We start from the raw sequence: 14,425 nt of genomic DNA on the forward strand, positions 1-14,425 counted from the left end.
AGACCACTGATGTCCAGTCGACTTCCCACACGCCCAAACGCCGATGCCGTATCGCACCTATCGCAAGCCACCCCGGACCGTGAACAAGGACTTGGCCTGAAAGATCCATGCAACCAGACCCTTCACTGCCTCTCGCGCCCCCCATCTTCCCAGTGCTCCCCCATCTCTTCCTCCACCATCGTTCTGACACTCCCCTCCCCTCTCAAGCCTCTCCATCTCATCATATCCCTGTCACCCTTTTTTATCAAGGCAAGCGCCCCGGTTCTGGCCAGTGTCTTCCCAATCTCCATGTATTTAGACTTTGGTCCGTCTTTGCCCAGACAACTCATCGTAGCCCAAGTACTTCCGCAATTCTTCAACCGCCTTCTTCCGTCGTCTATCCTTTTCTTGTCTTCATCTTTTCAGGAACCGACCAGAAAATCTTCTGCCCTGCACATACACCCGATCGCTTGCTGAACATATCTGTCGACGCTGGTCCATCCTCTTGCACTTGGACAAATTGACCGACCGAGTAATTGTCATTGCGTCATCCCAACCCGCCCAACTGGGCTCTTATCTCTGCCACCACACCCAACGTCCCAGTCCCAAGCTGGAAATCGAGTAAATACGAGAATCCGCGCCGTCGCTTCCCTAAACCAACCGAGCGCACCGCACCCTCCCGATCACCTCCTCCCACGCAATTGGCGACGATCCCTTCGCAGGAGACTTCAAGGATATGAAATACGGCGAACAGCTCGAGCAGGAATCCGTTCCAGAATGGAGTTTACGTGGGTTGCCCCGTTCCATTCAGTTCATGCAGGACCCAATTGGCACGTGAAGGCGATTCCAGCTGACCGGTAACTTTCGCCAACAGATAACGTCGACTACAACTCGCTCAAGCACGAGATCAAGGTTCATACGAGCCGCGACCAGGCGACCGCAATCGCCATTCCCGGTCACCAAGATGCTGCTCTCAAGCGTTTCGAAGATAACCTCTTCCACGAGCTTTGCCAACAGCACGACCGGGTTGATCTTTTTGTTTCCAGCAAGGCGGACGAGCTTTCGCGTCGACTGCGTAAGTCCATGATCGATCGAAGAGTCTGTTGTGTACGGGACCCAATTGGCTGACGCAAGATCCAGAATACATCGCCGATCAGCTTCAAAAGTTGATTGTCAAGTGTGCCGAGGAGGGTGACCGTATTTCGATCAAGCGGCATCGACGGTTCGCCAAGTACGAAAGGGATCTGCTTCGTTGCGGAGAAGAAACACTTGCGCTCGCTCGTTTCATCAACGCCCAGATTACGGCTTTCCGGAAGATTACGAAAAAGTACAAGGTGGGTGTCGCACACTCTATCGTCCGCAATTGTGCCGTTGCTGATTTGCTTCTTCAAGAAATGGACAGGATCTTCCACACTCGGCGCACGCTTTCGCGAAAACGTACTCGCCAACCCTAAGAGCTTTACCCGTCGCGACCTGAATAACCTCCAAACACGTTACGAGGAGTTGCTCAACACTCTCCGCACCTCCACGCCTCAGTTGAGCGAGCCCAGCTCGCCCTCCTCCGATGAACAGACACCCACGAGGCGAGGATCTACCGCAGAGAGTTTCTTCACGCCTTTGCCACCAGCAGAGCGAATTCCTCGGAGGCCCATCCAGCAGCAACAGCAACAGCACTACTGGAATGAGTATGACGATGGCAGCGAGAATGGTGGACAGGAGGAGGAATACGCCATTTATATCAACCCTGACGCAGACATGAGCTTTCCCGGCCTGGACTCGATGCGCGCGATTCTTGCCGCGCCCTTCCGCCACGCAAAGACGTGGTTTTCAAGGCGGCAGAACCCTGAGGGGCAGCGACTGTTGGCCAGCGAGCCCTTCCTCCAAAGCTACGGCGGCATTTCACCACTTGGCACGGATACCGACGACGAGTACGCGAGCTCTGATGGTATGCCTACGAACGGATATGCCACGCATTATGCTACGCTACCCAGCATTAACGAGCAGCAAGTGCGGCGGTACCGCGAGCGCGTTTTGTTCTGGGCCACCATTGGCTGTTTCGGCGTATCTTTCCTACTACTCCTTGTGGCTGGTATCCTCATTTCAACGGGCCGCCACAAGCTACGCGCAGAGGTCGACGCTGGCGTGACAGTTGGCGTCGTGGCCAGCCTCTTCAGCGCCTGCCTCGCCTTGGGCATGTCGCTTTATCGGCACGATGATTTGGGCATCTGGCAACGTGTGGCCGTGTATAGCAGCTTTTTCACAGCCTGCATGCTCAACGGTATGCTACTCATCCTTGTTGTGGGGAATGCAGCATAGCGTCCCCTATCTTTTCTTACTGTTTTGTTTACTTGGGCTGGGTTGTCATGACCCATGTTTGAGTCCTTTCCTTTGTCCATTGATTACATGCATCGGCGACTGGGAGAAATAGTGGAGGGGTAACTTGAATTTTGTGGGACTTGTTTTTATGTCTCTGAAGCGAGGTGAGGAATTTTGACAACCTTGAGGAAAATTCCCAGGAGCGTTTGTTTTTTTCTTGAAATCAGAATACCGGCCGCATCACTGCACTGCCCGCCTGTTTGTTTTTCCGCCCCCAGATACCATAAGAACATCAATTCCTATTAGAATTGGGCAAAACTAATGGCTTTACCTCATCTCGGCGCCTCTTGACGATTTGGCCATCGTCCAAATTCCGGTGAGAAATGACTGGGGATCCGTAGTGCCGTGCCCGACCGATATTGATATTGCAGGGATGGAATTTTCTCATGATTCAGATGAATGCCATCTTTTCTTCTTCCCTCTATAGTCCATGATGATGGGTGATGTGTAGTATCCCACAAAGATCTCTGTTGTTTCATTTCCCCCCCCAGTAGTGGCGGCGTCAAGGTGGCGGTCCGTTAACATGTGCCTCTTGGCCGGTTCCGGCATAAACCAGTCAGTTCCAGAAATAAACTGAACAGAGACAAGCCAAAGGGCCAAGAGCATGCCTTTGCTCGTTGGCCCCACCGCGAGCCTGAATGCGAAATGTCTGAGACAGACGGGGGGATAAGAGCTTGGGCAGAGAGAGTAACACAGCAGGTGAGTGACCCTGCGCGTTGCACTCGGCTGAGGGCTGCTGGAACAAAAGTCTCCCAGACTGGAGATGCCGTTGCCGCTTGGACGGGCAACATGTCGAAAATCCCACCCAGCCAGCTTCTCCTCATCCCAACTGCGGCCCATCTTGATGGGCAAGTTGACCCGAATGTCGCAAAAGCGCAGAAAAGGCACGTGCAAGGAATTTGTGGGGCTTGCTTTTGCTTTCCAGCATAAGAGCTACGTGGGCAACTAATGACACGATGAGAACGTTGCGCGCAGCCATGGAGTCGAAAATCCGGGTTGGAACCGCTTCGTCGATTAACGGCATGGGCCGTTTTTGGCGCAAAGAGGGGTTGCCTCATTATCCTCTAGAGGCAGTCTAGGCACTGGTCGTAAGATAAAGAGCTATGCGACGATACATCTGGCGCAGAATTGATATGCAGCAACTCCAAACTTAGCCTCTCTGCTTCATCGTGGAGAGTTCGATTTACGAAAACCCGCCCAGATCCGGAGTGCAGAGTCTAGCCCCATTACGAGCAAGTGCTTGGAGAGCATGACGGCGCCAGCTTCTGCCCTTTAACATCTGCAAAGTCCCTTGTTTTTCGCCTTTCAATTCAGAGAATCTCCCAAATTTAACGGTTGACCAGCAGAATTGCTTTTGTTGAACCCCAGCAAGTTGGTGATTGGCGAAGTGCCACGACCTAATTGCAAATAGCCCGCAATCCTTGATAGTTGAGCGTACCGTCCTCAATCCTTTGGACATTCGTACAAGAATGAGTCTGTCTGTTGCAGGAAATCGCTCAACACTGTGCCTCCAACGGCTATGGAGTTCTCCTTGTATTGATTTTCCAAGCAATGCAGCCATAGCCTTGCGAAACTCGTCGGGCATTCCTCAGCGCACAGGCGGCTCCCCTTTCCCCGCTATGCAGTCAACGGTGCTGCAGCTTTTGCCGGTGTTTGACGGAGAGCAGTGACTTGAGACTCGAGTCTCGCAAAAACTTGCTGCAGACTGAAGCGAGAATAGGGTTCATCGCAAGCCTCATCCGTGAGCTCTGGACCGGTCGCATGGAGGATGACGAAGTGTTGTCATGCGATGGTGCGTGTGATCAACACAGATCGCCCGGGGGCTGGCGAAGGCTGCGGACCTTCCTCAGTTCATACTGCAATCCTTTGCAGAGAGCTCACGGTAACACGGCTGACGCTGCCGCCAGACGTGGATGTATAATTTGACGTTTCAACATATACACATGAATAGTAAAATATGCCGGTGACATCTCGGAGCAGTGCGATGTGTCATCTCCACCGCCGGAGGCTCTGTTCGGGCGGAGTCGAATTTTGGTGTCTTCCGAGGGGCTGAGCTTCAACTCATTCTGGAGCCGAATAATGTCCGCAAGTCATATTTCCGAGGGTACATCTAGACAAGTTAGTCTTCAAAGCTCTCAGCATGCTTGAACCTATGGCGGATTGCTCACTTTTTGCACATTTTGACGCCGGTGCTCCTCGCTTCGTGGACCCTATCGAACTCTTCCAAAAGCCATCCTGTGACAAAGAGTTAGCAAATCGTTCTCTCTTCACGCCGTCAGAGATCATACGAGAACAGGCCCATCTTTTAGCTGTGCTCTCAACGTTCTGTCTAACTTCCGCCATGAGGGAGTCTGCGCCTTCTATGAGAGAGTCGTAGTGAAACAGAAGTTGCATCGTATGAAAGAGAGCGTATGGCCAAACCGCAGCGCAGTGTTCCAAGACGTCATCACGGTTGGAATAGGCGTTGAAGATGCCATTGGAGCCATCAAGCACGAGACCAATCGTGAATTTGATACCGGCAACTGCCTTCTTCATTTCCATATCTGTCTCTGGATCACGGGCAGGCATCCCTGGTCTATTGGCAGTATACAGGAAAGAGTAGAAAAGGAGGCAGAACAAGCTGTGGCAGTCTTAGCATATTTCCAACCGCATCGGCGACTAGCAACGTACCTAGCGCAAAGAGCATAAGTGTTGAGGTTCTCACTCCAAGTCTCGGATCGGGTGATAAGAGCCTCAATCAGATCTCTCGTGGCGGACTCAAGCTGAACAAACGAGTAGACAGTCGGAGGCTCTTCGATCTCAGCATTTGCCGCCTCCCAGTTAACGGCGTAACCGAGAAGAATGGCGGCCTGGCAAGACCTCTGAAAAGCGCCGACGCGCACCGATGCTGGGATTGTGGTAGGGTACCGCTTGATCATCTTAACAGGCCCGTTTCTGTCATTGTCCCAAAGGATGTGCTCCGTTGGCAGAAGGTCGTCATCGGAGGGCATGTCCATCTGGAGCGGTGTCCAAAGTGTTGCGGATTGCTCATGGGAGATCCTAGTCAAGTAAGCAAAGACACTGGTGAAAGACACCAAAACGCTCTTACTTGTCCATAATCACAAGAACCCACCACAGAGCTCGATTTTGTTCTTCTTCGGGCTCAGCAGCCAGGTCCTCTTCTTCTTCCACATATTTACCCGGTCTCAGATTCAACACCTTGCCGATGGAGGCCGCCTCGCCGAATGTACGATAGCAACGAGTGATGTCGCCGTGCCCCAACTCGTACAATGATAACAGAACACCACACTGAACGTGCTCGATTTTAGGTTTCGAAAAGGCTTTCCTCAATGTCCATATACGCTTGGCCGACTGGTAGAGCGGATGATGAAGCATAGCGGTGGACGAGAACTCGTCGCAGTTCCAGATAGTTAAGAGATGGATGCACAATACAACCAACGCCAAATCAGAATCGTTGGGGTTGCTGTCAAGCTGAGCCGCGGCACAACGTATTTGCCAGACCTCCGGGTGGATCACGAGGAGCCAGGTGTTGACGGTGTTGAAATAGGTGTTGATGGAAGCTTTCCAGTCGATTCCGTTACCGTTCAAAAGCTGCATTATCTGACTAGCAGTGAAATCAACCTGGTTGAGCCAGTCAAAGGCAGGCCGCGCGTCGCCGTTGGAAGAAGAAGAGGCATTGCCAGCGGCGCCCTGCGAATCAACAATGGTCAGGGATGGCGGGTTGACGACAAAGTCGTAGCAGCAGTTGGTGGTGAGTCTGCAAGGATAGTCAGAATACCTCGGTGTTGACAATTTTGGCAGGGGCAACCTCTCTTTTCTTGGAGGAAGAAAAAAAAAACTACTCACCTGGTGCATCTAGAGCAAGCGGGCAGACCTTTGTCGCACTTCTTCTTGGTTCGGGTGCATTTTTCGCAAGCGCGGTGGGCGCGGGGCGGGGCGTCTGCGGCAGACTGGTGACTTGAAGACGACGACAACCGATTTGTGTAACGCGAAGTTGAGTTGACGTTGTCAGAATCCTCGGACGGCGGCGTCACGGCAAGGCGTTGGACCTGTCTCGCCATATTATCTATCGTGCGTCTTGGTAGTCGCTACCTCACGGATGTTATATTTCCAAAGAAGCAGCGCAGCTTCAGGCAAAGAAGCGCGGGTGCCGCCAAAGGGCAAAACGACGCGAAGAGATAAATTGACGCAAGAGATGGTGGAAGCAGAGTTTCGTTGGTGCGAGCCTGGGAGGGTCAAAGGAAAAACGAATTTTGGATGTGTCCCACCACGAATTCGATTCTGCAGAAAGTTGTCGGCAGGGACAGCACAGCAGTGAAGTGGACTATCCGCGAGGTGATTAAGCACAGCCGATCAATGCATGCAGGACCGGCAGCGGCAACAGCGAGCGACGGCAGCGGTAGCAAATGCAACGGCAGAGGCAAGCGTAAGGTAGCTTAGACAGACGAGGTCTTGGGGATGTTTGGATTTGTTGGATTGGAGCTGGGCTGAGGATTATTAAGGTGAGGTAGGCGCAACCACAAGCTACGGATACCTACCGCAAAGGAAGTGTACGGAGTACTTCCATTGCGTACCCGTACGGGAAAACACTAGTGTTGAATTGCTAGCCGTTCTCTCAACTGCGATGCTCCCTACTAGTGCCGCATGCTCCACAGGTCCAGACTCTCCGCGAGTGGCCTCTTGTAGCCAAGAAGGGACTCAAATGGAGGGGGGCAATGGGGGGGAACAAGTCAACCCAAGCGGATCCTTCCTCGATACAGTCTTAATCCCGGCCCCGCTTACCACTCGACGGCCGCTGAAGATGGGCACACATCTTCAACCATGTTCAATGCTCAATGCTCAATGCTGTCCATGTTGTTGCCGCCCATGTCACTCGTCTCTTTGTTCAAACCATGGAGGCACATGTGTAACACGAGAACGGCGAACGGGAGACAACTTGGCAGCCTCGCTCTTTGCTCAGTAAACAATGACGACTCACGACAGCCAAGCCCGCAGGAAGGTAGGTATTGGGGACGGTTGCGATCAGCAAGAGCCGGCTTGTTTCCGTTTCTTTCTTCCAGCCCAGCAGTCTGTCCTTGTGTGGCGGCTACATCGGATAATGATGTCTGACGCTGTTCAGTCTTGGCCAGGCGACGCCGTGAGGGCCAGTTTCTGACTGACACTCGCAATCAAAGACACAAATGTTCTAGCCAATGGAACAAAACATTCTCTGCACATCTAGATGACTGCACTATACCAAAGGTACATACCGAAAGCCCGGGTTCGAGACTTGTGGCCAGCAGCGGCAGATTCCAGATTCCAGATTCCAGATTCCAGATTCCAGATGCTTGAGTTCTTCCCTTCCAATTGACAAGGGAATTCGACAAGATGGGAAAGATAAGCTACGGAACGTATTCTTTCTCGGCACCTGTCGTGCTTCCTTCCCGAGTCTTGTCTCCTCCTTGCTCCCGATCAGTGATCACTGCCCATTATTGCCTGCCATATCCACACGTTCCGTCCACATGTGCCCCAATTACCCCAATCATCTCGGGTGTCACCTGCTGAGCTGCGCTTGGGCCCTCGACATCGACATCTTACATAATCCACAGTCTTCTGCATTCGTACTAGTGTCACCCTCACCCATTATCCCATCACCGCAACGGACATGACCTCCGCCAACCAACAAGGACACCATCAACATTTACCACCGATTGCAGCCAGATACTATCAACATCTTTTGTGTCCTATGTCTCGGTGTGAGACAAGCCAACAACGAAAATAGACAAGACAGTTACACGCAGCCTGGTAAGACGAACACCTCGCAATCTTCCAGAACCAATCGAAACATGCTAGAATCATCTCAACAACCCGCATGCGCGACCGCGACCGTCGTTACCCCCGAATCCGGCCCGGAAGAGTTGAGCAATGACGTGCCGCATCGCCTCGAGTCGTCAGCAAGCCCCATGTGTCTTCACCGCAGTTCCCTCACGTAGGGCTGACACGATGGATCACGGCGCCCAGGAAAAGCTGCCCATGCCTTCCTTCATTCTGACGACCCCTGGCCAAAGGGACCATTCAAGCCAGCGACGGCTCCTCATCCGACGTTACACACGTTACACAGCATTTTCTGTACCTATTCCCTCGGAACTTTCGTGCCCATTTCCAAACTTCCACCGTTACTTCCCTTTGTTGTGGCTAGATTCCTCTTGACGTCGACGATTGGTCATGTGGACGAACTTGAGCCCGCCTTACGGCTTACGGGAACGGATTATTTTGGAGATAACGAAACGGTTAAACCCAGATTTCTGGGTGTCGGCCATGACGGAGTCGGGCATCTTCTTTCCAACCGTCCCGTCTCCTCCACTCCCTCCCACCGTAGGCACCGGAGGACGGGAGCCACGGCTTGTTCCGCGTGGATTCTGCAAGGATACAGTTGGTCAGCTTCGCGGTCGCAGACTCCCAAGCTGCACCGCTTCCACATTGACGCGACATGAGCCTTTCACCAGGGATCCGAATCCTACCCCCAACCTCTCTAGCGACGTGCAGCTTTTCGGGGGCCAAAACTGCTAGACATGGCCGGCACATGAGGAGTTGGTGTGCTGTGAAGGACAAGCTCCACTTGTAGCCGATGACCTCCGCGATCCTCGGCCCGGGGCGACACTCTGCAAGGTGGGAATTCGCCCGACAAACGTGTAGTATGCTTCGGCCGTGTCCTCGGCCGACCGGTCTCCGCATCCGGATGCTGCCAGTCGACCCGGCGCGTTACGCCGGACCAGTTCTGAAAGACCATGACTGGGATCAAACATCCAATGCTCCAAGGCTATTCCCCTGCAGATGCAGGAACTTTTGGAGCAGTTTCCCCGCGTTGCGTGCTTCCCGGTTGAGTCATTCGGCTTGTTAGTGCCAACAAGCCAAGGAACCAACTTCTTTCGCCCTTGCGATGACATACCGAAGACCTTCAAATCGAGACGCTTCCCATGATGTTGTCTGCAGGACCTTATCCCGACTCGATCTATTTCCAGACCACCTGTCATACCAACAGAATTGGACACGGCACATTTCTTACTCTTGCCCATCATCCCATCTAGCAACCGGATTGTGTCATTGTTTTCGCCCCCCATCAGCCAATTGAATGATAGTTTCGCACCGTCTGTAAGTCTTTTACCCACTTTTATCGTATCGGCTTCGGCTTCGGCCTCCCACCAGACCTTCATACCTTCCGCTAGACACTACATGACCACTTCCCCATGATCTCGTTGAACCTTGGACTAACAAACTTACAAGCCCTCAACAACACTTGGAAACCCCGGAACAATGTCTAAGCCACAATTCCGCATCCGCCCAGGAACCTCCGCCGACACGGCAGCCATCGTAGACGTCTACATGGCCGCCTTCGGCAACGACTGGGCCGTCGACAAGATGCACCCCCGACGCCGCGAGTTTCCCGAGGACTGGCGCGCCGCCGCCCACCGCTACTTCTACGCGCGCTACTGGGGTCCCGAGCAGCAGCTCTTCCACGTCCTCACCGTTCCAGACCCCGACTCAGCCTCCGGCGAGCGCGTCGCCGCGTTCAGCTGGTGGCGCCGCCCCTACCCTACCCCGGCCGAGAAGGCCGCGACCGAGGGCTACCTCACCCTCCGCGGCTGGCTGAAGCCCATCTTGCTCGGCATCAACTCCCTCACGGATTACCTCTGGCCTCCGAGGTCTCTCGACCCGGCCATGCTCACCATCTTTGACGACACGCACATCGCCTCGGACGTGCTGACGCAGGACCCGGAATACCCGGCGCGCAAGACGGCGTGGTACCTTTCGACGCTGGCGGTGGCGCCTGGCGATCAGGGGAACGGGTTCGGGTCGCTACTCGTCCGGGAGGGACTGGCGCAGGTGGACAAGGAAGGCGTGCCGGCGTGGCTTATCGGGCTTGTCGGGGTTGAGCCGTTCTATCAGAGGCTCGGGTTTGTGATCAAGGGGCGGGCGAATGTGGGGAGGCTTGCGGAGTGGGATGGCGGGTCAATTATGTTTAGGGAGTAAGAGAAAGGTCTACCTTGGACTCTGGAGGTTGAAGCTTTGCACGGCTTCTTGGGTCAATGGAATTCATGAATGAGACGACGTATAGATGAAGTCACGGGGTGTATAACTTTATGATATCGAGAGCGACGGGGATTTACTCTTTGATATCTAGCGTTTATAGAAGAGTTGGAAGAGAGCAGACAAACACAATGCTGCAACGGCAGTTTGTGCGGTTTGCATGGGCTCATTAATCATACCCAAACCATCGGGAGAGAGACCTTTTGTAGGGTGAACTTTACATCTCAACACCCTTTTCCATCCTGTTACAGATAGGCTATCGTTGTGATTGTGCTTAATCCTACACGAAACTAACCCTCCTATAAAAAAAATACAAAAGGAAAGAGGCGCATTTTATTTACTGAGCGTCAAGTGAAAGTCCTCTAGAGTTGTTGTAAGTGGTGATGGTACAACTCGAGCTTGTGGAGGTCAAGTCCTCTAGGTTTACCTTTAACCTATTCTGTCTCGAGGATAGGTTTACAGGTGGTGTAGTGGATTGCGCCATTCTGCTGTGAAGAGGGAGAGAGAGAGGGGTCGGGGTCCGGCACTCTTTTCCAGTAATGTACTACTTTACCTAACCTTTTCGGCGAGATATTTGCCAATAACCACCCATCGAGAATCGATCAAGGCAGATTTGCAAGACGGAACGACATCAGACAATGTGAATCGTCCAAGTTTTCCACAGGGGTAGCCTCGGAATCATGCATTCTCTCCCTTGATCTATTTCCCCCATTATTCATCTATCAAAAGAAGACACAGCCAACCATGACTTCATTGTTTGGCTATCACATCACATCATTTCACACCAAGGCGTATGGGAAGGATCTTAGCTTAACTGCGTATTTCATTAGGCTGAGCTATCTAAGCGTTCAAAGCCCTTGCAAGACGAAGCGTTATCAAACGAGGTTCAAGGAAAGTTTTTTTGGTTTCGCGTCCGCTTCATTCCGCCCTTCAGCCATCTTCCATACTCTCCTCCGGTTCCCTTTCAGATCTAGTCGTCTTTCCACGTGACAACTTGTCGTTGCTCTGCGACTTGGACTGATTCGTGAGATGTAACGACCCACTGTCAAGAGCGTGAAAGAAGTCAGGGGAAAGAAAAGAAAGAAAGTTGGAGGGGAAAACCGTTCCGCAAAACTGACCAATGGCAGAAAACTGCAGAAGAGCTGGAGACGGGTAGAAGCGAAGAGAGAGGAAAACGCGTTGGAGGCAAAAAAGAAGAAAAAGGAAAAAAAAAAGCAAGAACCGGAAAAGCCAACGCCGATTTCAGGTCCATACTGAATCCCAAAACCCAGTCCCTTCCCATCCGTCCGTCCGCCAGAAGAACCCACCCAAAACCGCCGACAGCCTCCGTCCGTATTCGTACAAATGCCAGTTCCACTCCCTACCATCACCCGAGTCGTGCTTCCAGATCGACTTTGCTAGAGGAGCAAAGAGTCGGAATAGTGAAAGAGTTGCCCTGGCCATCTAGGACTTTCTAAAAAAGAAACCCAAAACCGACCCCCGAGTTTTGCTTGTGTCAAGCGTGTGCCGTTGATCCGTGCGATGTCCAGTCATCCATCATTCGATCGTTGCCAGGGCTGCAGGTACGTGGCCAAGCCCTTGCCGAGAGAGAGAGAGAGAGAGAGAGATAAAAGAAAGTCCGTGGTGTACAATGTGAATTTTGTTTTCCGCTATTCCTCATGCAAAAACTGGCCGTGCAACGAGAGGAGGAAAAGAGAGAGAGATAATTAAAGAAAGAGAGAGGTGTAGGAAAACCAAATGACCGCTTGCCGTCCCCCAATGTTGACTCCGATTTTGATGCCGTGTCGACGTGACATGAATGCGGGTATAAGGAAGGCCGTTTCAAAAGAGTGCTTGTTTCTTGTCTCGATCTCGGATTGCCCCAATCAATGACGGGTGCCGTCATTCATGGACTGCATGGGCTGCATGGGTTGCAGAGGCTGCATGGGCGGGGTGGCGTAGGAGGAATGGCGCGAGTGCTCGGGAGTGCGATCATAGCCCTGCTGGTTTGGGGCCACCGCGAAGCCGTGCGCAGAAGGAGCGCGGTGCATGGCACGGGGTGCGTTCGGGGTGCTCTGGTGACGGGTGTGTCTGTTGGCGCCAACGGGACCAAGGCGAGCGGCGGGATTCGGCTGGAACGGAGAAGCGCCGTAGGCGTACTGCCGCTGAGGATCCTCATAGTAGTTGGGCTGAGCAGCCTGGGCGAATGGGTTGTCGTGAGGACGAGGGTAGGTGCCATCGTACTGGTCTTGCGGCTGCTGTTGCTGCGGCTGCTGATCAATCGGGTTGGGGGCGTATCCGTAAGGAGCGAAGCCCGAAGACGAGTTGGGTCGGTACGTGGGAGCCTGTCCCTGGTGGAAGCCTCCGCCAATCTCGCTCTGAGATCGCTGGTGGTATGCCCGGCGAGGGTCAGGATAGGTAGGCATGGTAGTCGAGGTCTCGAGGTGAGAGGCCATGGACTTGCTGCCGCGACGCTGGGGAGTGGGGGCAGGGAGGGGGCCGCCTTGAGGACCGCCGGCACCGAAGATGAAGGGGCCGGAGCCCATCTGGGGCTGGCGGTAGTAATCCTCCTCAGGATGGTTCTCGCGGATGTTGCCAAAGGCAGGGCGGTGCGGGATGTTCATGCGACGCATGCCAGACGGAACCCGAGGCATACCGGGAATCGCATTGCGATCCTCGTAGAAGCCGGCTAGAGATATATCAGTATTCTGGACCCAGTTTCCGGATGAGAAGGTGTGGTTACTGTCATGGCCCCAGTAGGCATTGGGCTGGCTGACACGTCTAGCCATAGGCATTGCCTCGGGTCTCAAGGCGACACCCATCGACTGGGAACGCTTATGAGCAGCGCCGCCGCTTGTCTTGCGCTTGAGGTAGGTCTTGGGCTTCTCATCGGGGCCGTCGCTGCTGATGGTGGGGAGGATCTCGATGTCGGGGATCTGGCTCAGGCTGCCACCGTCGATCTCGGTCTTCAGCTGAGCGACAATCTCCTGAATAGCAACAGTGGTGTATCCAGCACCGCACTTGCTGAGGAGCCATTCGGGGACGGCAGTGCCGTTGAGCATAGCACCGTCGAGCTGCTCGTCCTCGGACTCATCTTGGTAGGCACGCTTCTTCGACTCCTTCTTGTCCTCCAATCGCTTCTGCTCTCGCTTGCGGATGGCAAGAGACCAGCTGTTCACCACGCCTGCCTTGCCAGCTCTCTCATTCTCGTCGCTCCACTGCTGAACTCTGGCGATCTGCTTTTGAACAAGATCGACCTGGAGCTTTGAGTACTCATGGGCGTTGCGGTAACGGCTTCGCTGGTAGTGCTTGCGGCAGAAATGAACCCAGACGTGGGCGGGAATCATGCGGGTGCAGAGCTTGTTGCGACCAAAGATGTGCGAGATGGCCTTGCGAGGCTGAGATCCAGTGTCGCAGTTCTCGATGTACATACACTTGATCTCGTCGCTGCCCGACACGGCAGGGGGAGAATCGGGAGGCGACATACCGTAAGGTTGCTGCTGTTGCGGTGGGAAAGGCGCGGTTTCTGAAACCGAAGGGAAAGGTTGGAAGGTAGGCGCAGAAATAGCGGCAAAATCGGGCGCGGAAACAGCCCTTTTGTGAGTTCTTGAAGATTGATCTTGCGGTAATGATAGGTAGTTGAGGTTGTCTTGTTGTTGTTTTGAGTGAGGGCTATTGCTCGATGTAATCAGTAAAGAGTCCAGCTCGGAATGGAGTTTAAGTAATATTGGGCGGTCTGAATTGTTCGGAGAAAGTAGAAGGAACGAACGATCTCGTTTGCTTGGAGGAAGAACGGAGGAGTTGTGTGATGGAGAGGAAAGGGGGAAGAGGGATCGAGTCTCCGAACGGTGATTTAAATAGGCTGGAGAAGGATGATTATCGTGATGCTCAAGGCGGTCTCAAGGTGGTGAAAGGGAATTCGATGTGAATCACAAGGCCTCCTTGGACCGCAGATTCGATTCACAGTCAGATGAAAGGGAAGGAGCGACCCGGTCAGGTCACGTGTGAGATCGCAGTTCGATGT

General features: G+C 53.4%; 6 protein-coding genes across 6 annotated transcripts; 2 read left to right on the top strand and 4 right to left on the bottom strand.

Annotated features, from left to right (window-relative positions):
• Window positions 1–715: 715 nt before the first annotated feature.
• Window positions 716–2,295, top strand: CLUP02_10407 (SPX domain-containing protein; the record flags this gene model as incomplete). Its single annotated transcript, XM_049289383.1, has 4 exons — window positions 716–767; window positions 854–1,054; window positions 1,120–1,313; window positions 1,372–2,295. The coding sequence occupies 4 exons, from the start codon at window positions 716–718 to the stop codon at window positions 2,293–2,295; spliced, it is 1,371 nt and encodes a 456-aa protein (XP_049146528.1).
• A 2,224-nt stretch (window positions 2,296–4,519) lies between these two features.
• Window positions 4,520–6,416, bottom strand: CLUP02_10408 (uncharacterized protein; the record flags this gene model as incomplete). Its single annotated transcript, XM_049289384.1, has 5 exons — window positions 4,520–4,590; window positions 4,644–4,975; window positions 5,026–5,394; window positions 5,444–6,112; window positions 6,202–6,416. 5 exons carry the CDS (start codon window positions 6,414–6,416, stop codon window positions 4,520–4,522), a joined length of 1,656 nt encoding a protein of 551 aa, XP_049146529.1.
• A 2,450-nt stretch (window positions 6,417–8,866) lies between these two features.
• On the bottom strand, window positions 8,867–9,548 carry CLUP02_10409 (uncharacterized protein; the record flags this gene model as incomplete). The annotated part of the gene is made up of 4 exons (XM_049289385.1): window positions 8,867–9,126; window positions 9,179–9,305; window positions 9,375–9,418; window positions 9,482–9,548. The coding sequence occupies 4 exons, from the start codon at window positions 9,546–9,548 to the stop codon at window positions 8,867–8,869; spliced, it is 498 nt and encodes a 165-aa protein (XP_049146530.1).
• Window positions 9,549–9,648: 100 nt separating this feature from the next.
• On the top strand, window positions 9,649–10,365 carry CLUP02_10410 (acetyltransferase; the record flags this gene model as incomplete). Its single annotated transcript, XM_049289386.1, has 1 exon — window positions 9,649–10,365. The coding sequence occupies one exon, from the start codon at window positions 9,649–9,651 to the stop codon at window positions 10,363–10,365; it is 717 nt and encodes a 238-aa protein (XP_049146531.1).
• A 302-nt stretch (window positions 10,366–10,667) lies between these two features.
• Window positions 10,668–11,865, bottom strand: CLUP02_10411 (uncharacterized protein; the record flags this gene model as incomplete). The annotated part of the gene is made up of 6 exons (XM_049289387.1): window positions 10,668–10,678; window positions 10,764–10,820; window positions 10,883–10,910; window positions 10,981–11,093; window positions 11,370–11,553; window positions 11,677–11,865. 6 exons carry the CDS (start codon window positions 11,863–11,865, stop codon window positions 10,668–10,670), a joined length of 582 nt encoding a protein of 193 aa, XP_049146532.1.
• Window positions 11,866–12,287: 422 nt separating this feature from the next.
• On the bottom strand, window positions 12,288–13,886 carry CLUP02_10412 (uncharacterized protein; the record flags this gene model as incomplete). Its single annotated transcript, XM_049289388.1, has 1 exon — window positions 12,288–13,886. The coding sequence occupies one exon, from the start codon at window positions 13,884–13,886 to the stop codon at window positions 12,288–12,290; it is 1,599 nt and encodes a 532-aa protein (XP_049146533.1).
• Window positions 13,887–14,425: the final 539 nt, after the last annotated feature.

Source organism: Colletotrichum lupini, chromosome 5, assembly GCF_023278565.1.
Source record: "Colletotrichum lupini chromosome 5, complete sequence".
NCBI lineage: Eukaryota > Fungi > Ascomycota > Sordariomycetes > Glomerellales > Glomerellaceae > Colletotrichum > Colletotrichum lupini.